Below are 21836 nucleotides of genomic sequence, written 5' to 3'. Positions count from 1 at the left end.
AGATAGTCCGTTTTCTGCTGATAGCATCTTATCTTCCTTTGCCTATGCAGATTCTCTCCTTTTTCTTTTTCCCTTCTATGTTTTTGTTGTCACAAATTATCCCTTTTTGTATTGTTACGAAATTGAAATAGCTATAGTTATTATTAATGTTTCCTTTCCCTTTAACCTGTATGTTATAATTGTTTACTAGCCTGTTCTGGTACAAAGTTATGATTTTCATACTCTTTCTGTCTGTTAATCACCTTGCTGAAAGCTTTGTGTACCTTTGCCTTTTTGTTTCAGTTAGGAGAGCTCCTTTCAACATTTCTTGTAAGGGAGGTCTAGTGATGATGAAGTCCCTCGGCTTTTGTTTGCCTGGGAATGCCTTTATTTCTCCTTCATATTTGAAAGATATCTTTGCTGGATAGAGTATTCTTGGATGACTGTTTTTATCTTGAAATATTTTGAATATTTCATTCCACTCTTCCTAGCCTGTAGAGAGTTTCTGCTGGTAACCTAATGGGGGTTCCCTTGTAGGTCACTGTCCTGTCTCAGCCTCCCCCCCCACCCCTGGCTGCCTTTAATATTCTTTCTGTGTCATTGACTTTTGATAGTTTTCTTATCATGTGTCTTGGAGAAGGTCTTTTTGCATTGAGATAATTGGGTGTTTTATTAGCTTCATGGATTTGTATATTCAGTTCCTTCCCCGGGTTTAGGAAGTTCTCAGCTATTATTTCTTTAAAAATAAGCTTTCTGCTCCCTTTTCTCTCTCTTCCCTTTCTGGGATACTCATTATCCTTATGTTGCCCTTTCTAATGGAGTTTAATGATTGTCATAGAATCTCTACATTTTTTTGGTCTTAGTTTTTCTCTCTTCTACCTGCATCATTTCTAGTTTTATATATTTGAGCTTGCTAATTCTCTTTTAAATAGGATCACCTCTATTTCCAAAGCCTTCTAATGCATTCTTCATGTCATTTTTTGAGTTGTTTATCTCCAGAATTTCTATTTGTTCTTTTTTTTAGAATTTCAGTCTAAAAAGTATTGATAAAGTATTCCTTCTGTTCATTGATTTTATTCCTTAGCTCATTGAACTGTCTTTTAAAAAAGTTTTCTTGTAGCTCATTGTTGTTCTTCTTAACAGCTCTTTTGAATTCTGGAAGATCACAATCTTCCATGACTTTATATTGATTTCTTGAGAAATGTTATTTTCTTTTTGTGATGCTTTGTTCCCATGGCTTTTTTTTGGTGCTTTATCAGTTATTCCCCTGCTGGTATAGCAAATACTGTTCTTATTTAGGTATACCTTTGTTTGTTTTGATTCAAACTTTTCAGGCAGTTGGAGATTAGAGGTTTGCCTTTGTTTTTCAGCAGGTGGTGCTATAGTATAGTTTTTGGTTTTTCTTACCTGAGCTGCTTCTGGTTATATTTTAGGATCTGCACGTTCCATCCTCCACCACCTCTATTTGGTGTGTCACTGGTACTCTCATCATCACTTCCTGTGCCTCTGGGGGTCACTGATGCCTTGCCATCGCTGATGTCACTGTAGTCGCTGACTTTGCTGCCCAGAGTACATGGATGGCTAATGCTCTGCTGCATTTGAGATCACCAGGGTCAGAAGCTCTGCCACCATGGCACGGGGATGGGGAAGGAGGGAGGGGGTTGGGTTCCTGGGGCACCACCTCTGCTGTTGCCCATTACTTTGTGGTTGCAGGCACTGCTGTGGTTGGGATGGTCTGGGTTCTCTAAATGCCTCTGCTGCTACTACCAGGCTCTGAGCCGCAAAGGGTCCCAGGATCACAGGGCTCTGCCTCTGCTTCTACTCTGTTCCCTGTGCCTGCAGGTGTCACTGCAGCTGACTGACTGGAGGCACATACATGACTCCACTGCTACCTACTGGTTTCTCTTGGGCTGGGAGAAGCTGGTTCATCTGCCATGGTTGAGGGTCTACTGGGCCCTCCCTTTGCTGTTCCCCCATTTAGCCTCTTCCTTGTGCTCCACTCCACCCTCCTTTGTACGTACTAGTGTGTGGATCTCTCCAGCGTCCTGGTGTGTTGGGCAATGTAGCCTTTGTTGGGTTATGGATGTTTTTCTCACTGTAGATTGAGAGAGACAAAGGGATCCTCTCATGCCACCATGAGGATTACGCCATTCCTGTAGTCCCTCTCTTAAGGAGCTAAAATCTAATGGTAAAAACAGATATTAAACAAGTAAATACAGAAATTTAAGTTCCCAGGAAATTGAAGAAAGAGTATTTCTGTGATTTAGTAAGGGGTTGGTCTAATGTCTCTACCCCAGAATATCTCAGATAGCTCCTTAGTATGTCTACACCATATTGCTCTTTATCAGATAATTAGTAGGAAAAAAAATCCAAATTGAAGGGGAGAGATAGGAAGGGGAAAAGGTTTTAACCATTTTGACCATTTTTAAGTGTATAGTTCTGTGACATTAAGTACTCATTGCCATGTAGCCCTCATCACCATTTTTAAAAATAATTTTTACCAGTTTTGTTGGGAAGCAAGTTCGTGCAGCAACTTATGTTGTGATGTCAGAAGTCCCTCTCCACATAAATTAAATTTTTTTCTTTTCACTTACCATCATTTAATAAACTTTAATAAACATTTTCATATTACTATATAATCTTTATATTTATCGCTTTCAGTTCTAAGATAGTCTGTCCAATAAGTGTCATAATTTACTTAATTATTTCTCTATTATTATATGTTGAGATTATTTTCAATTTTTCACTATTATAGATAATCGACAGTGGACATCTTGATGGCTATGAATGTTTTAAAAATTTCTTTGGGTTAAATTCCCATGTAAAATGAGTGATTTCAAGGGTATATGATTTTCCTATTTGAGAATAATACAGTGTATGATATAAATACTATTTATGTAGTATTATTTCTTCTTCAAAGTAGTCATATTTCTTCACCTAAATATTAAAGTTGGTAAGTACTTATTAACAATATAAAGGTTGTATTTATATTTTCTTTCTACTAAAAGGGAAACGCTTTTCTACAGGTAGTAGTGTAGTTATTTGAGTGATCAGAATCATACTTTTAACAGCTGTTGAGAGATAAGTCTCTTCTTGCTAAAGAAAACTTTTCAAAAAGGAAGCTATATTGTAGCTTTTTATTTTCATCTCATGCTTTCCTGCATACTCGTGGAATGCAGTGCTGTTAGTGGTTTTTTTTTTTTTTTTTTTGAGGAAGATTAGCCCTGAGCTACTGCCAGTCCTCCTCTTTTTGTTGAGGAAGACTGGCCCTGAGCTAACATCCATGCCCATCTTCCTCTGCTTTATACGTGGAACGCCTACCACAGCATGGCTTTTGCCAAGTGGTGCCATGTCTGTACCTGGCATCCGAACTGGTGAACCCTGGGCTGCCGAGAAGTGGAATGTGCGAACTTAACCACTGCGCCACCAGGCCGGCCCCCAGTGCTGTTAGTTTTAAATTCTGACCAGTTATACTGATAACACTTTTTGTTATTGTATTCATTGTAAATATGATAAATTCTTATTTTTTAGGGGGGAAGAAACCCTAATTACATCCTGTACAAGTCATAGGCAGATGGTATCTTTATTTTTAGACAGATGCATTGGTTGTTTAGGTCACTATAGTAATTAAAAAGGAACATTAGCTCTTTATTTGCTACCGTACCACACACTGTATCAGTGGTTTAATAGTACATTTATCAGTAGAATTCTCTTTTTCCCCAAGCAAATTCTTACATGGAATATTATTACCTTGGGCCTTGGTTGCTTAAAGAGTGAAGAGTTATTTCCTCCTTCCCCAAGTGCAACTAAGAGTCACCACTAAGCTACTGCCTCATTTCCAAGCTCCAAATTAAATGTTTACAGAACCCATGGATCATTCCAGGGTTCCTTTCATTTTGTAAATATAGAATACCTAACATACGCGAGACACAATCAGATTGCCAAGGATAAAGAAGTTAACAAAAGAGAAAATGTCTCTAACCTCCTAGAGGTTACATTCTTGTTAGGAAAGGCCAATAAGAAACAAACAAGTAAATACATAGCAAAAAATGCAGTGGAGAAACAATGAAATGGTGTAAAAGTGATCGAGAATTTTGGAGGACAGTATGTAGAGTGCTCAGGCAAGGCTTTACTGATGAGGTAACATTTAGGAGAGATCTGAAGGGAATGTGGGCCATGCAGACATTTGGAGGAAGAACATTCCAGGCAGAGGAAACAGTAAGTGAAAATGCACCAAGAGGTGAATGTGTTTAACGTGTTTAAGGAAGAGCAAGACTTCATATGTGGCTGAAGCCTGTAAGTGAAGGGCAGAATGGGGAAAGGAGATGAGATCAGATAGGTAACTTTATAGGGCCTTGCAGGCCATCATAAGGACTTTGAATTTTACTCTGAGATGTTTTACTCTGAGGTTTTTGAAAGAGGAGTCATGTGATCTGACTTTAATTTTAACAGAATCACTTGGGAAGCTGTGTTAAACCAGACTATAGGGGTCAAGAGTGGGAGGGAGACCAGTTAGGATGCTATTTCAGTAATCCAGGTAAGAATCAGTAGTGCTTAGACTAGGGTCGTAGCAAGGGAGGTGCTAAGAAGTAATTCAGTCCTTTACGTATTTTGAAAATTGGGCCAGTAGGGTCTACTCTTGGACCAGATAATGGGGTGTGAGAAAGACAGACGGGAGTCAGATGACTCCAGGGCTTTTGCTCCCAGAGAGTGCTTCATGTTGTATGGTAATTATGCTTGTCTCTGTTAAAGTCTGTGTTCATTGAAGACAGGCTCACTATTACCCATTTTTGCATACTCTGAGCCTATCAGAGTTGGACATGTAGTAGGTCTATAGTAAATAACTTGGTGAATTGGCAAGGTAATACATCACTCTTATCTGGATCGTCTCTGGTTCTTTTCTGTAGAGAATGATGCCCTAGTGATACATTTTCTTATATGTCCATTACATTTCAGTGCTAGGTATATACTGGCACTTTTTATCTTTCTTATTGTCCCCCTTTCTTTGTTTCTAGGATTCCTTCTTATTGACTTGTCTTTAACATATATATGGGTAGTGAGTATTTGTGTTCCTTGATTTGACTATAGTTAAGTATAATGTTGGCTTAAATATATTTTTCTATTGTCGTTATATATTAGTTTTATTGGTCAGATTCTGTGTTCTGGTTGTGCTTCATTATCTGAAATGCTATATTACCAAAAAGTTATATCAATTTACTCTATTGCCATGAATAAATGGAAGCTGCCTACGTTACTATGTACCTGTAATACTGTAATTACATTTTCCCCATCTTTAATGGGTAAAAACAGTTGTCGTTGTTTTAATTTGTATTTTTCTGACCACTGGTAAGGTTGAATGTTTTTCCATATGCTTGCTAGTTCGTATCTAATTTTATAAGTTGTCTTCAGAAAACTTTTGTCTTAACCATCAATCAGTTCGGTTTATGTTTTGATTACTACTATTACTATTACTACTACTACTACCACTACTACTGTTGTGTATTGGGCACTGAACTAGGTTCAAGGGGTATTATAGGAAATCATGTTATCGGTTCAAGGGGTATTATAGGAAATCATGTTATAGAGAGTGTTCAAACACATATAATATGTGCCATAATAAAGATAGATGAAACTTGCTATGGGATCATGGATGATAATATTAAGTACTCGATAAGCTTAATTACTATGGGACAGGCACTGTTCTAAGTGTTTTTTTTTCCCCTTATGTTAACTCATTTAATAAACAACAGTGCTATGCAATTGGTGCTGTAGTTATTTTTATTTTTACTTAATTTTTATTGTGTGAGGAAGATTGGCCCTGAGCGAACATCTGTTGCCAATCTTCCTCTTTTTGCTTGTGGGGTGCCGCCACAGCGTGGCTTGACAAGCAGTGCTAGGTCTGCGCCCAGGATCTGAACCTGCGAACCCTGGGCCACCAAAGTAAAGAGCATGAACTTAACCACTATGCCACGAGACCAGCCCCTTTACTCATTTTTAAAGACGAGTAAGCTGAGGTACAAGGAGTTTAATTACTTGCCCTGAGTGAAAATGCTAGTAAATAGTGAAGCTGGGATTAAACTCAGGGAATCTGACTCCAAAGTCGGTATTTTTGATTATTAACCTATACTGACTCTGTCAGTTTTTCAGTGTTGGATTCACAGAAGTGGTAGTACAGATTGTTCATTTGTGTTACCACTGAAGGGTATGTTGAGATACTTTTTAAAATATTCATATCATATTCCATTCATTTATGATTAGTATATTTACTTTAATAATTATCCTGTTCAAGTGAACAGTTAATGCAAATGTGACTTTAACCTCTTACTTTTTTATTCAACCATCTATCTCAAATTTTTTTCCCTTTAGATGTGTATGCCTTTTTTTCCCAACTGAAATAAATACAAGCCGTAAATAAATAAATAGCTTTTCTTAGCCATTACTGAGTTTTCAGCCAGGAAATTCTAGGTTTTCAATATAAGTAAAGATATGGGTAAGTAATAAACATGTTGAAAAGCATCTCTTAAACTAATGTACTAAATTTAAGTATAAAATTTGCCGAAAGATGCAAATCTCAGTTTTGTGAACTTTTTTTTAATGTTAAGACTCTGGTGTGTGATGATATGTATTTTGCTTGGATGGGAAATAGTGGTATTATGTTTACAGTTAAAGAATTGGAATGAAAATTATGTATGATAAAATATAGAAATGTCTCAAGCATTTAGGTCCTTGGTATTTTTGTACCAATGTAAATCTTGGGTAAAATTTCACCTCACTGTCCAGAAGTTGACATGTCTGACCACTGTTTATCTTACAAAGTCACAATCCTTTACTTACTCATACATTCACATAATTGTCATGAAATAGGAACATATGCTGATATTTGTGGCTAGACTGTAGAATAGTTTTTGGCACATAATAGGCATTCAGTAAATATTTGTTCAGTGAATGATTAAACGCATTCTATATCTCTGGTTTCTATATGATCAGTATCGACTTGTTAATAAGAAGAGGCAAACCTGGCCATTTACAGATTTAAATAAAAGCAAGCTTCTTGAGCATAATGCAACTTAATCATATTCTTTTGACCGTCTTAAAGGATTCTAATCAAGGAAATCTTTTAAGAAATTCACATGTAGATGAAATACTTTTTTTTTTCTTTTTGGTGAGGAATATTTGCCCTGAGCTAACATCCATTGCCAATCTTCCTCTTTTTTTTTTTGTTTGGCTTGAGGAAGAATAGCCCCACGCCTGGGATCCAAACTTGTGAACCTGGGCCACCAAAGTGGAGGACGTGGAACTTTAACTACTTGGCCATGGGGCTGGCCCCGGAAATACTTTTTAAAAGTTCCTTTGCTATTCAATATCTATTGGAAGGAAGTCTGTGGTGAAGTTATTTGTAATACAGTTTCTTACCCCTTGATCAAAAAAATGTACGTTTTGCTATGCAAATAAAATATATATAACCAGCTTTTAAATGATGAGCAAGGAGGAAGATCTATTACTACTGTAGAACAATATATCAAATCTCCTTTTTCTTTTCTTGTTAAATTTTCAGGTGAAGGGAAGTGGCTCCGAAACATTGACTATTACCGTTTAGATGGTTCTACTACTGCACAATCAAGGAAAAAATGGGCTGAAGAATTTAATGATGAAACTAATGTGAGGTAGGAAATATTTTCTGTATGTATAGAAAGTTTTTTAAAAAATATTTAAAAATCTATATACAGTAAAATTCACTCTTTTTGGTGTATACTTCTGTAATTTTTGACAAACGCAAGATGCAATCAAGATATAAAATGATTTCATCACCCCTCAAGAAATTCACTCATGGAATCATAAAATTTCTAGCTTTTTGAGTCTCACTTCTTTGACTTAGCAAAATACACTTGAGGGCCGGCCCAGTGGCATAGTGGTTAAGTTTGTGCACTCTGCTTTGGCGGCCTGGGGTTTTCAGTTTCGGATCCTGGGAACGGACACACCGCTCATCAAGCCATGCTCTGTCGGCATCCCACATAGAAAGAATATAGAGAAAGGTTGGTACAGGTGGTAGCTCAGCAACAATCTTCCTCTCACACACACACACACACACACAAAATGCATTTGAGATTTATCTATATTGCTGCATATGTCAATAGTTTGTTCCTTTTTATTGTTCAGTAGTATTCCATTGTGTGGATGTGTCACTGTTTGTTCAGCCATTTCCACTTGAGAGATATTTGAGTTGTTTCCAGTTTTTGGAATTAAAATCGAAACTACTCTAAACATTCATCTGTAAGGTTTTGTGTGACCCTTACATATTTACCCAAATGAAATGAAAATCCAAGTGTGCAATTGCTGGGTTGTATGGTAAGTTTGCATTTAGTTTTGTGAGAAACTGCCAAGCAGTTTTCCAAAGTGGTTGTATAATTTTGTATTCCCGCCAGCAGTCTATTAGAGTTCTAGTTGCTCTGCATCCTTGTCAACACTTGGTATTATTGTGTTTTTTAAAAAATTATTTTACCCATTCTAATAGGTATGTAATGGTATCTCATGTGATTTTAATTTGCATTTCCCTAATGATAATTGATGTTGAGCATCTTTTCATGTGCTTATTGGCCATTTTTATATCATCTTTGGTGACAAATCTGTTAGAGAGTTTTAAAGTTAAGAAAGTATTCCTGATATCTTTACCTGTTGTAGAAATTTGAATCTTACTTTATACCACTATATAGGTATAGGGTGTGTTGTATATGTGTTGTTGATATTACTTTTAGCTTAGCGATTACCAGACTTGAACTGCATTTGGAAGGGGAAAAAAATATATATATATAAGCATATGTACACACACATTTACATGTGTGAAAGCATGACTAGGAAAAGGATGATGAGGGGCTTGCCAGCTGGTGTAGTGGTTAAGTTCACGCACTCTGCTTTGGCAGCCCAGGGTTCACGGGTTCGGATCCCAGGCGAGGACCCACAACTCCTCATCAAGCCATGCTGTGGTTGCAACTCATATGCAAAATAGAGGAAGACTGGCACAGATGTTAGCTTAGGGCCAGTCTTCCTCACATAATAAAAAAGGATGAAGAGATGGAGTTACTGCCAAGATGGCTGAGGTATGCCTTAATACATGTTTTAAAGCTTGAAAGATATTACACTGTGTGTGTAAAACATGTTTTAATTCTAGCAGAGTCCTGAACTACACCTAAGGTTAAGTCTAGAGAAATTCCAGTCAGACCATAGGAAGAGTTAATTCTGTTAGATATTTAAAATCTATAGAGTCTGGGATACCTTACAAAGGAATGGTTTGAGTACGTAGTTATAAAAGCATATGATTAAATAACTTTTAAAAGAATACATTTTATATTGTTTGCCTTTTTTTTTTTGAGGAAGATTAGCCCTGATGTAATATCTGTTGCCAATCCTCCTCTTTTTGCTGAGGAAGACTAGCCCTGAGCTAACATCCGTGCCCATCTTCCTCTACTTTATATGTGGGATGCCTGCCACAGCATGGCTGGACAAGCGGTATGTAGGTCCGTACCCGGGATCCAAACTGGTAAACCCTGGGCCACTGAAGCAGAACATGCAAACTTAACTGCCACGCCATCATGCTGACCCCTGTGGGGTTACTCTTGAGTAGCTAAACCTGTGCAGATTAAATCTACAAATGTTAGAGATTATGCCTGTCTGTCTATATTCTTTTTCTCATGATTCAGTAATTTTCAGAAAATAGAATATAAATATTTGTTTATGGTAAAGCAGTTGGAAAGACACATTAAGATAAACTTTAGCATAATAACCGTTTCTAATATTGTCTTATGTGGACAGGAAATAGTTTTTCACAGTCTTAGGGTCTCTGGTTAGCTTGATCCTGTTTCTTTCTTAACTTTTTATTTAGAAATAATTATAGATTCACAGGAACTTGCAAAGGTAGTATAGAGAGGTCCTGTGAACCTTTCACCTAATTTTCCCTAATAGTTAAATCTTACATACCTGTAATACTAAAAACCAAGAAATTGACACTGTTTGATTGTATGTGTATGTATGTCTTTTTATCACGTATGTAGAGGCTCTGGTAACCACCACTGTATTCAAGATACAGAAATATTCCATCACCACAGAGATTGCTCTCTTACTACCATTTTATAGTCACACCCATCCTTACCACTACCCCCACCACTATCCCTAACTCCTGGCAATAACTAATTTGTTCCCCATCTTTATAATTATGCCATATCAAGACTGTTATATAAATGATCTACATATGTAATCTTTTGAGATTGGCTTTTTTCGCTCAGCATAATGCCCTTTAGTTCCATCCAAGTTGTCCTGTATATCAATAGTACATTCCTTCTTCTACAGATTAGTATGTATTCCCTGGTATGGATGTACCAGTTTGTTTAATACAAACTATACCGCTATTGCAGGGAGTTTTGGTTGTTTCCAAGTTGCGCTATTGCAGATAGAGCTGCTGTGAACGTTGTGTACAGGTTTTGTGTGGACCGAAGTTTTCATTTTCCTAGAGTAAATGTCCAGCAGTGTGATTGCTAGGTTGCATGGTAAGTGACTATTTAGTTTTTTAAGAAACCGCCAAACTGTTTTCCAGAGTGGCTGCACCATTTTACATGCCCACCAGTAAAGTGTGAGAGATCAAGTTTCTCTGCATCCTCACCAGCATTTGGTGTTATCACTATTCTTTATTTTAGCTGTTCTGATAGGTATGTAGTGGTATCTCATTGTGGTCTTAATTTGCATTGCTTTGGTGGCTAGTTATGTTGAACAATCTTTTCGTGTGTTTGTCATCTGTGTATCCTCTTTGGTGAAATATTTCTTCATGTCTTTTGTCCATTTTCTAATTGGATTGCTTGCTTTTTTATTGTTGAGTTCTGAAATTTTTTTATGTAATTTAGATGAGTCATTTGTCAGATATGTGGTTTGCAGATATTTTCTGACAGTGTACGGCTTCACAAGGTCTTTCACAGAGCAAAAGTTTTTAATTTTTATGAAATCTAGGATTGTCAGTGTTTTCTTCTTTTTTCATGCTTTTGGTGTCAAGTCTAAGAACTCTTTCCCCAAGCCCTAGGTCCTGACGATTTTCTCCTGTGTTATCTTCTAAAAGTTCTATAGTTTTATATTTTATATTTGACTCTCACATAAGATGTGAGGTGTAGGTTGTGTTCTTGTTTTTTTTTTCCTATGAATGTCCAGTTGTTCCATCACCATTTGTTGAAAAAGCCATTCTTCCTCCACCAAATTACTTTTGTGAAAAATCAGTTGGCTATACTTGTGTGGGACTGTTTATTGGTTCACTATTCTATTCCATTGGTCCATATGTCTGTCCCTCTGCCATTTACCACATGGTCTTAATTATTGTAGCTATATAGTAAGCCTTAATATCAGGTCCAGCAGTATCTCCACTTTATTCTACTTTTCCAAGTTGTTTTAGCTAGTCTAATATCTTTGCCTTTATATATAAATTTTTAGAATACTCTTCTCTATATCTGTAAAAATCTTGTAAGGATTTTAATAGGAATTGCATTAAACCTGTTATCAATTTGGGGGGAATTAATATCTTTACTATTTTGAGTCTCTTGTGAATGCTGTATCTCTAGTTATGTTGATCCTTGATTTCTTTCATCACCATCTTTTGTAGTTTCCAGCACATATCCTGTATATGTTTCATTAGATTTATGCCTAAGTATTTCATTTTTTTGAGTGATTGCAAATGATATTATAGTTTTAATTTTGGTTTTCACATGTTTGTTGCTAGTATGTAGAAATGCAGTTGAGGGGCCGGCCCTGTGGCCGAGTGGTTAAGTTCGCGCGCTTCGCTGCAGGCGGCCCAGTGTTTCGTCAGTTCGAATCCTGGGCGCGGACGTGGCACCGCTCATCAAGCCACGCTTAGGCGGCGTCCCACATGCCACAACTAGAAGGACCCACAACTAAGAATATACAACTACGTACCGGGGGGCTTTGGGGAGAAAAAGGAAAAAAATAAAATCTTTAAAAAAAAGCAAAAAAGAAATGCAGTTGATTTTTGTGTTGATCTTTTATCTGTGATCTTGCTGAACTCACTTGTTTGTTCTCGGAGTTTGTTTTGTAGATTCCTTCAGATTTTCTACTAGACTATTATGTCATCTGCAAGTAAGGATTAGTTTCATTTCTTCTTTCTGATGTGTATGCTGTTTATTTCCTTTCCTTGCTTTATTGCACTAGCTATAACTAGCTTGAGTAATATGTTGAATAGCAGTGGTGAGAGTGGACATCTTTGCTTTCTTGATCTTAAGAGAAGAGCATTCAGTGTTGATTAATTATGATGTTAGCTGTAGATTTTTGGTAGATGCTCTTTATCAGGTTGAGGAAGTTCCCCTCTTATCACTTCTATTCCTAGTTTGCTGAGAGTTTTTTTTATGAATGGGTGTTTAATTTTGTCTAATGCTTTTTCTGCCTCGTTTAGTATCATCTATTTTTTTTTCTTTAGCCTGTTAACGTGGTATATTACATAAGAGTGATGTTCAAATATTGAACCAGCCTTGCATCCCTGGAATAAACCCCCTTGGTCATGGTGTATAGTTCTTTTTATATAGCACTGGGTTCCATTTGCTAATGTTTTGTTGAGGGATATTAATGAGATATTGGTCTGTATCCACTTGTTTTTGTACTGTCTTTGTTTGATTTTGGTATCAGGGTAGTATTGGCCTCATAAAATGAGTTAAGAATTGTTTTCTCTTTTATTTTCTGAAAGAGATGTGTAGAATTTGTGTTAATCTTAAATTTTTGGTAGAATTTGCTAGTGAAACTTTCTGGCCTTGGTGATTTTTTTTGGAAGTTTTAAAATCACCAATTCAATTTCCTTAATAGTTATAGAACTATTCAAATTTTCTATTTCACATTGAATGAGTTGTAGTGGTTTTTGGTTTTTGAGGAATTGCTTCCTTTTGTCTAAATTTCAAATTTATGTATAGAATTGTTCATAGCATTCCCTTATTATCCTTTTGATGTCTGCAGAGTCTGTGGTGATAACTTCTGTTTCATTCATGGTATTGGTAATTTGTATATTCTCTCATTTTTGGTCAGTCTTACTAGAGGTTTGTCAGTTTTATTGATCTTTTCAAAGAACCAGCTTTTTGTTTCATTGATTTTTCTCTATTTTTTCTTCTATTTTCAATTTGATCTTGTTTTACTTTATTTAGCTCTTTTCTACTTTCTTGAGATGGAACCTTAGATTACTAATTTAAGACTTTTCCTCTTTGTTGATATATATAATTTTCTTATTATATGTCTTTTATAATAAGCATTTAGTGCTGTAAATTTTCCTTTCAGCACTGTTTTAGCTGTGTCATACAAATTTTGGTATGTTCTATTTTCATTTCCGTTCAGTGTATTTTTTTTTCCTTTGAGACTTCCTCTTTGACTCGTAGCTAGAAGTATGTTGTTTAATTTTCAGGCATTTGGAGATTTCCATTATTTTTCTTTTACTGATTTCTAGTTTGGTTCAGTTCTGTTAATAGATTATACTCTGTATGATTTCAGTTCTTCTAAATTTATTATGTTTTGTTTTATGGCTCAAAATATGATATATCTTGGTACATCGTACATGGGCCCTTCAAAAGAATGTTTATTTTGCTGTTGGGCGGAGTGTTCTGTAAATGTTGATCATATCCTGTTCTTTGATGGGGTGCTTGTGTTTTTCTTTATCTCTGTTAATTTTCTGTCTAGTTGGCTATTGATCTTTGCGAGAGGAGGGTTGAATCCTCCAAATGTAATTGTGGATTTGTCTGTTTCCTCCTTCAGTTTTCGCTCTTCATATTTTCAGCTCTGTTGTTTGGTGTATACACATGTAGGATTGCTATGTCCCTCTCTATTCCTCATAATTTTCTTTGCTCTGAAACCTACTTTATCTCATAGTGATATAGCCATTCCTGCTTTATTTTAATTGACATTTACATGGTACAGTCTCTCGGCATCCCTGGGGAATTGGTTCCAGAAGGACCCCCCAGAGCTGCAAAAATCCACAGATGCTCAAGCTTCTTATATAAAATGGCATAGTATTTACATATAGCCTATGCATATCCTTCCACATACTTCAGCTCATCTCTAGATTACTTATAATACCTAAACAATGTAAATGCTATGTAAATAGTTGTTATACTGTATTGTTTAGGGAATAATGACAAGGAAAAAAGTTTGTACGTGTTCACTACAGACGCAACCATCATAGGCCTTTCACTCTGTGGTTGGTTGAATCCATGGATGCGAAACCTGTGGATATGGAGCACTGACTGTTTATCTTTTTTCATCCGTTTATCTTCAACCTACCTATTTTGTTATATTTGAGGTGAATTTCTTATAAACAGCATATAGTTGGGCCATGTTTTTTCACCCGCTCTGTTAATCTCTTTCTTTTAAATGGTGTATATAGACCATTTACATTTTTTTTATTGAAGTATAATTGACATATGACATTGTATCAGTTTCAGGTCTACAACCATTTACATGTAATATAGGGGTTGAGGCTGCCATTTTATTTTTTTGTTCAATTTATTCTTTTTCATTCTGTTTTCTTTTGTTTCTGATTTCTTCTTCTACCCTGCTTGTGGGTGACCTTTACCTTTTTTAGAATTCAGTTTGATTCATGTATAGTGGTTTTTAGTATTTCTTTGTCTAACTTTTATTGTGGTTCCTCTAAATATTACATTACAGGTACATAACTCATTACAGTATATGTACTTATGTACATAACTTATGACTATTGTCATCATTTTACCATGTTGATTCAAGTGTAGAAACCTTATCCCTCTACATCCCTTTGACTTCCCCTTTTGTAATATACTTGTCTTAAATGTTTTCTCTACATAAATCAATTACCACATCAGACAGTGTAATAATTTTTTCTTCAACCATCAAACATAATTTAGAAAACTTAAAAGAAGAAAAATCTATTTTATTCACTCATATTTTTGTTCTTTTCATTGTTGTTTCTTCCTTCCTAATGTTTTAATATTCTTTCTTTTATCATTTCCTTTCTTTTTAGAGAACTTCCTTTAGCCATTCCTGTAGGGCAGGTCTGCTGCCAACAGATTCTCTGAGAGTAACTTCATCTGAAAATTTCTTGATTTCCCCTTCATTTTTGAAGAATATTTTAGCTAGATGTAGAATTCTGGGTTGGCAGTTCTTTTCTTTCAGTACTTGAAAAAATGTTGCGCCACTTGCTTCTGGCCTCCGTGATTTCTTATGAAAAACCTATTTTTACGAGTTTGGCTCTTTTAGATTCCATATGTAAGTGATACCAAACATTATTTGTCTTTCTCTGTCTGACTTACCTCACTTAGCATAATGTGCTTGAGGTCCATCTGTGTTATCACATATGGTAGGATGTCCTTCTTTTTCATTGCTGAATAATATTCCATTATATATACACACCACATCTTCTTTATCCATTCATCTGTTGGTGGGTACTTAAGTTATTTCCATATCTTAGCTGTTGTGACTAATCCTGCAGTAAACGTGGGAGTGCACGTATCTTTTTGACACCCTGTTTTCGTTTCTTTTGTGTATGTACCTAGAAGTAGAACTGTTGGATCATATGGTAGATCTATTTTTAGTTTTTTGAGGCAACTCCATGTTGTTTTCCATAGTGGCTGAGCCAATTAATGCATGTAAACAGCATTTTACTATGATCATCAAACTTGCTAAGAAATTGGAACTTAATTATTCCACCCACTATAAAGAAATGATAATTATGTATAACATGATAGAGGTGCTAATTGTTGCTACCTGGCAATCATATTACAATATATAAGTGTACCAAATTAACATGTTCTACACCTTAATTTTACACAATGTTATATGTTGAATATATTTTAATTTAAAAAACATGCTATTTTTCAAATTGTTTTTTGCCCTATCAGTAAGACTCTCACTTCTTTCAAGATTTTTTCTTTATCTTAGTTTTCAGAAGTTTGACTATGGTGTGTCTTGTCATGGATTTCTTTGGGTTTACCCTGTTTGTGGTTCAATCAGCTTCTTGAATCTGTAGGTTTGTGTTTCTTGCTAAATTTTGGTAATTTTCAGCCAATATTTCTTTGAATACTTTTATAGCCCCTTCTTTTCACCCCTCCTTTTAGGACTTCAATGACAAGCATAGTAGATATTTTTTTTATAGTTCTGTAGGCCCCTGAGTCTCTGCTATTTTTTTCTTTTCATTTGATTTCTATCTGTTCAGATTGGGTCATTTCTGTTCTGTTTTCAAAGTTCATTGAATCTTCTGTTCTCTACATTCTTCTGCTGAGTCAGTCTATTGAGTTTTTAATTTGTTATTGTATTTTTCAGTTCTACAATTTCTATTTGGTTCTTCTTTATGTCTCCTATTTCTTTGCTGAGACTTTCTATTTTTTTTTGTTTCATTTATCTCTAGTGTGTTAATAATTGCTTACTGTAAACAAAATAACAATAATAAATTATTGTAAAATAATTTATTACGTTTTTAAATCCCTGTCAGACAATTCTAACATTTATGTCATCTTAGTCTTGGTATCTGCTGATTGTCTTTTCTCATTGAAGTTGAGATTTTCCTGGTTCTTATTATGACAAAGATCTATTTAAACTGGACATTTTGGTTATTATGTCATGAGTCTGTGGATCTTATTTAAGTATTCTGTTATAGCAGGCCTCTTCTGACACACGTTCTGCTGGGGCCTGAGGTGCCCTACCTCATTACTATCAGTAGAGAGTGGGAGTTCAGCCTACTCACTTGGTTTCTGCTGATACTATCCTGGCTGGGAAGGTTAGGCTTGCCTATTTACAACCTCTTCCCCCATTGGCCTCCACGGACACTACAGGGGTAACTCATTACTGTTTCACTGGTGGTGTAATTCCTCACTCTCCACAAGGCCTCTTTTGATACTACTGCAGTAGGGAGGGAAAAGGTTTTTCTTGTAACTGCTGTAGGGGGGTGAGGGTGGTGGGGTAGTGGTGGATGTCCTGGTTCCCTACATGGTCTTCACTGACACTGCTGGGTCAAGGGGAGGACCTTGTTGACTCAGGCTTCTCTGACACCACTCTGGCAGTGCCTTGTCACAACTAGATGAGGGTAGAAGTCAGGGCTCCCCACTCAACTCAGCCTTTACTGGCAAGGGTGGAGGTGCGGCATATTTTTTCTATGCTGTTTGACTGGAGTTGAGCGGTTATTGTTTTAAAGTTTTCTGTCTTGCTTGGCTGCCCCTTTTTTGGTCCTTTGGCTAGAGAGAGCAGACTTTTCTTGAAAATATTTTTTTTCATAGCACCCACTGGCATTTTCAAGTTGCTGGGCTCTTGGGCACTCAGTCTGGGATATGTGAGGCAAAAAGTAAGCCTATGGAACTTACTGCCATGTTGTTCTTTAGGTCCCACGGTCCCTAGCCAGTCTGCCTCCTTCTAACTTTTTAGAAACTTCTTTTGTTTGTTTAAATATAATGTCCAGGGTTTTTAGCTGTACTTATTGTGAGGAAGAGGGAACAGTATCTTTACTTGATCTTTCCAGAAGTAGAAGTCCAAAAATTAAACTTTTTAAAGAATTGTTGTATCTGCCTTCTGGTGAACATATATATGTGCTTCTGTTGTGTATATGTCTAGAAGAGAGATTGCTGGGTAAGAGGTATGTGTATATTCAGCTTTGGCTTAGACTGCCAAAACATTTTTCCAAAACAGTTGTACCGGTTTTCTCTCCCACCAGCAGTGAATGTATGTGTGTTTTGGTTGTTCTCTATCTTGATCATCACTTGATGATGTCTTGTTTTTTTTTAAGCCATTGTGATAGATATGTAGTGGTAAGCCTTCATAGTCTTAATTTGTATTTCTATGGTAACTAGTTCCAGGTGGTTTGTAGATTTAAATGTGAAAGCTAAAACTTTAATAAAGATTTTAGAAGGAAACAGCAAAGAGGATGTTTCTGATCTTTCAGTAGGAAAATTTTCATAAATAGGAAATGCAAAGTAGCAATCATAAAAGGAAAAATTGATAAGTTCAGCTTCATTAAAATTGAGAACTTCTATTTATCAAAGGCATTTCACATTAAGAATGAAAAGGCAAGCCAGCAAATAGAAGCAGCTATTTTTAATACATAGATACAAAAAGGACTCTTAACCAGAATATATAAAGAATTCTTAAAAATCAGTAGGATGGGGCCAGCCCAGTGACGGAGTGGTTAAGTTCACGTGGTCTGCTTTGGTGGCCTGGAGTTCGCAGGTTTGGATCCCGGGTGCAGACCTAGCACCACTTGTTAAGCCATGCAGTGGCAGCATCCCACATAAAGTGGAGGAAGATTGGCACAGATGTTAGCTCTGCAACAGCCTTCCTCAAGCAAAAGGAGGAAGATTGACAACAGATGTTAGCTCAGGGCCAGTCTTCCTCACAGAAAAAAAAATCAGTAGAATAAACCAGACGACACCATAGAAAGATGGGTAAGAACCTGGAAAGAACTTTAGAAAAGACAATATCCAAATGGCCAATAAACATAGGAAAAGCTGCTCATCTTTATTAATTATCAGAGAAATGCAAGTTAAAAACGTTTTTTGACAAAGGTGCAAAAGTGTTTCAATGGAGAGAGGATAGCCTTTTCAACAAATGGTATTGAAACAGTTGGATAGTCATAGGCTGAAAACGAACCTTGACCTAAGCTTCATCCCTATTCAAAAGTCAAGTCAAAATGGATCATAAATCTAAATGTAAAACATTATGGTTGTTTAAGAAAATCTTCAGGAGCTAAAGTTAGGCAAAGAGTTCTTAGTCATGACACCAAAGGTGTATAATCCAATAAAGAAAAATCAATAATTGGACAATCAAAGTTAAAATCTTTCATCTGTGAGAGACTCTGTTAAGAGAAAAAGACAAACCACAGACTTGGAAAAAATATTTGCAAATAGCATGTCTAACAAAGGACTCATATCTAGAATATATAAAGACTTCTCTAAATGTAACAGTAGGAAAAAAACAAGAATTTTCGCTTAGAAAATGGGCCAAGGACTTAAACCGACACTTCTCTGAAGAGGATCTATGCATGGCAGATAAGCATGTGAAAAGATGTTCAACATAACTAGCCAGTAGGGAAATGTAGCTTAAAACCACAAGGAGATATCACTTCATAACTATCAGAATAGCTAAAATAAAAAATAGTGACACTACTAAATGCTGGTGGGGATGCAGAGAAACTGGATCTCTTCCACAGTGCTGGTGAGAATGTAAAATGGCACAGCCACTCTTCCTGGAAAACAATTTGGTAGTTAAAAAAAAAAAAACTAAACAATTAAACATATACTTACCATGCAACCCTGCATTCACACTCTTGAAAATTGATGCCAGAGAAATGAAAACTTATTTTCGCATATAAACCTATACACAGATGTTCATAACAGCTTTATTTGTAATAGCCAAAAACTGGAAACAACTCAAATGTCCTTTAACATGTAAATGGATAAACAAATTCTGGTATATCCATATAGTGGACTATTGGTTAGCAATAAAAAGGAATGAACTATTGATATTGATCAGTACAAGAACTTGGATGGATCTCAAGGGCATTATGCTGAATGAAAAATGCCAATCTCAAAAGGTTACATATGGTATGATTCTATTCATATGGCGTTCTTGATGTGTCAAAAAATTATAGTGATGGAGAACAGGTCAGGGTTAAGGAGAGAGTGTAAATACTAAGGGATAACACAAAGGAGTTTTTTTTTTTATGGTGATGGAACAGTTCTCTATCCTGCTTTTATGGTAAAGTTACATGATTCTACATACATGATAAAAATTAATAGAGCTATACACCAACCAAGAAAAGTATATATAATGACTGGTGAAATGCAAATAAGCTCTGTGCCTAGGTTCATAGTATTGTACCAACATCAGTTTCCTGGTTTTGACAATGTACTGCAGTTGTGTAAGTTATTACCTTTGGGGAATAGCTGGATGAAGGGTACACAGGAACTCTGTACTACTGTTGCAAGTTCTTGTGAACCTTAAACTATCTTTTAAAGGTTATAATTTAAAAAACAGACAATACCATGAGTTGTCAAGGATCTGGAACAACTGGAACTCTTATATACTGCAGGTGGAATGTAAATTGGAATAACCACTTTGGAGAACTATTTGTGGTGCTTTAACAGTGCCATATACATACCCTATGACCCAGCAGTTCTACTCTTAGGTGTATACCTAACAAATGCTTACATGTTTTTACCAAAAGACATGTACAAGAAGGTTTGTAGCAGCATTATTCAAATAATGGTTCATGTTTTAATTGTGTTTGTTTTGAGTGTATACTAGTATTAAGAAAATCTGAAAATATTTTGGTTAGTTTATCTCACTATGGACTTACATGTTCCAGACTGAATAATATTAGAGGTTAAATAGTTGTAAAATAATTCTTAATACCAGTTTAGTCACTTCACTCTCTTTCTTTCTTTATTTTTCTTTTGGTGGCAAAATAATTTTGCTTCCCACTTGTATGCTTTTCAAAACTAAGATATGTCGTTGATCACATCTATATCTTGTAAACAAATACTTTGATTATTGCAAATTAGATTGCATTACAATTGTTTATATGTCTATTGTCTTATAGTTGGTGGTCTCTTTTAGAGCAGTGACCAGGTGTTTTTTCATCTTTCGTATTCGCAGTCTAGCTCAGTACTTGGAATGCGTAGTGGTTTGATAAACGTGCTTATTAAACCTATTCAGCTCTTCATTAGTGGATAGATACCAGGGAGTTTTGAAGTTCTCTACAGGCTTCCTGTTTGTGTGTTTGTGTGTTTTTTAACCTACGTGGTTTATACCGTTCTATATGCTTGATCCTTTTGCTGGTGTGGAATAGATGTAAATAACTGGAGTAATTTTGGAGCAGCATTTGCCCATAAACCCTTAAATATGTCCACTAATTAAAGAAAGCACAGTTTGTTCTCTGTAATGAGTATTACAGGCAAGTATAAAGAAGAAAACAATTATAATCTCAGTAACCAGAGATAACCACTGTTAACATTTTATGTATGTATGTTTTGTTTCTTAATGCAGTTGCATTTATATTTAATAAGGTTCTATATCCTGCAATATTCTAGATTTTTAATGGTAATATAACTCATTGAATAGCCAGAGAGTAATTTAGTCCTCTGTGTTGTACATATTTTTTATTTTCAACTTTATGCTCTTATAAATAATAGTGTGATATATTTTCTTGTATTTCTGATCATTTCTATAGCTATATTCCTAGACGTGGTAATTCCAAGTTGATATGAAACATGAATTTAGTACCTCTGTTCATTTTGTATCAGGATTTTTCTTAATTTTAAGCTTTTTCTTGTTATTTAAATTTTGAGCTTCTTTGCATTCTCATTTATAATACTATGTATGTAATGGGTATGCCATTTTAATTATTAATTTTGTCATGGAATTATAGAAAGTAAAGCGTGGCAAATAAAGGCATTTTGTGGAAATTGTTGAGAACTTATTATATCCCAAGGGTTTCCTCACTCTAAGTTGCCAACAGTAAACAAATTTATATAGTCATCCAGTGGAATATTATGCAGCCATCAAGCATGATGTTTACCAAGAAATTTGAGGAAATTCTCGTAATATACAATGTATATACAGATATTATCTTGTCTGTGTAAAACCAAAAATGTATATGCTTAAAATAAAAGATAGCTATTGGAAGTGTACCATGATTTGAAAGGTGATTGTTTCTGGGGAGTGGAACTGAGTACTTTTTTTTCTTTAAACTTGTTTATATTTTCAAAAATTGTTATATGTAATCTTTTTAAGTTTAATTTTTATTTATATAACAATAATATATTTACATATTTTTAAAAAACAAATAGTTCTACAAGCCTTAAAATAATAGCCAGTCCCTT

At 35.6% G+C, this 21836-nt stretch overlaps 1 protein-coding gene across 1 annotated transcript in view; it reads left to right on the top strand.

The window, feature by feature from the left end:
- ATRX (ATRX chromatin remodeler) overlaps positions 1–21836 on the top strand; it is a 229513-nt gene that overhangs the window by 171266 nt on the left and 36411 nt on the right. Inside the window, exon 28 of the mRNA XM_070605788.1 lies at positions 7535–7643. Coding sequence (XP_070461889.1) covers positions 7535–7643 — 109 coding nt within the window. The remainder of the gene's footprint in view (positions 1–7534; positions 7644–21836) is intronic.

This window comes from Equus przewalskii, chromosome X (genome assembly GCF_037783145.1).
Source record: "Equus przewalskii isolate Varuska chromosome X, EquPr2, whole genome shotgun sequence".
NCBI classification, from domain to species: Eukaryota; Metazoa; Chordata; class Mammalia; order Perissodactyla; family Equidae; genus Equus; species Equus przewalskii.
Note: the sequence above shows the minus strand (reverse complement) of the source record. Positions and strands in the feature narration are given on the sequence as shown.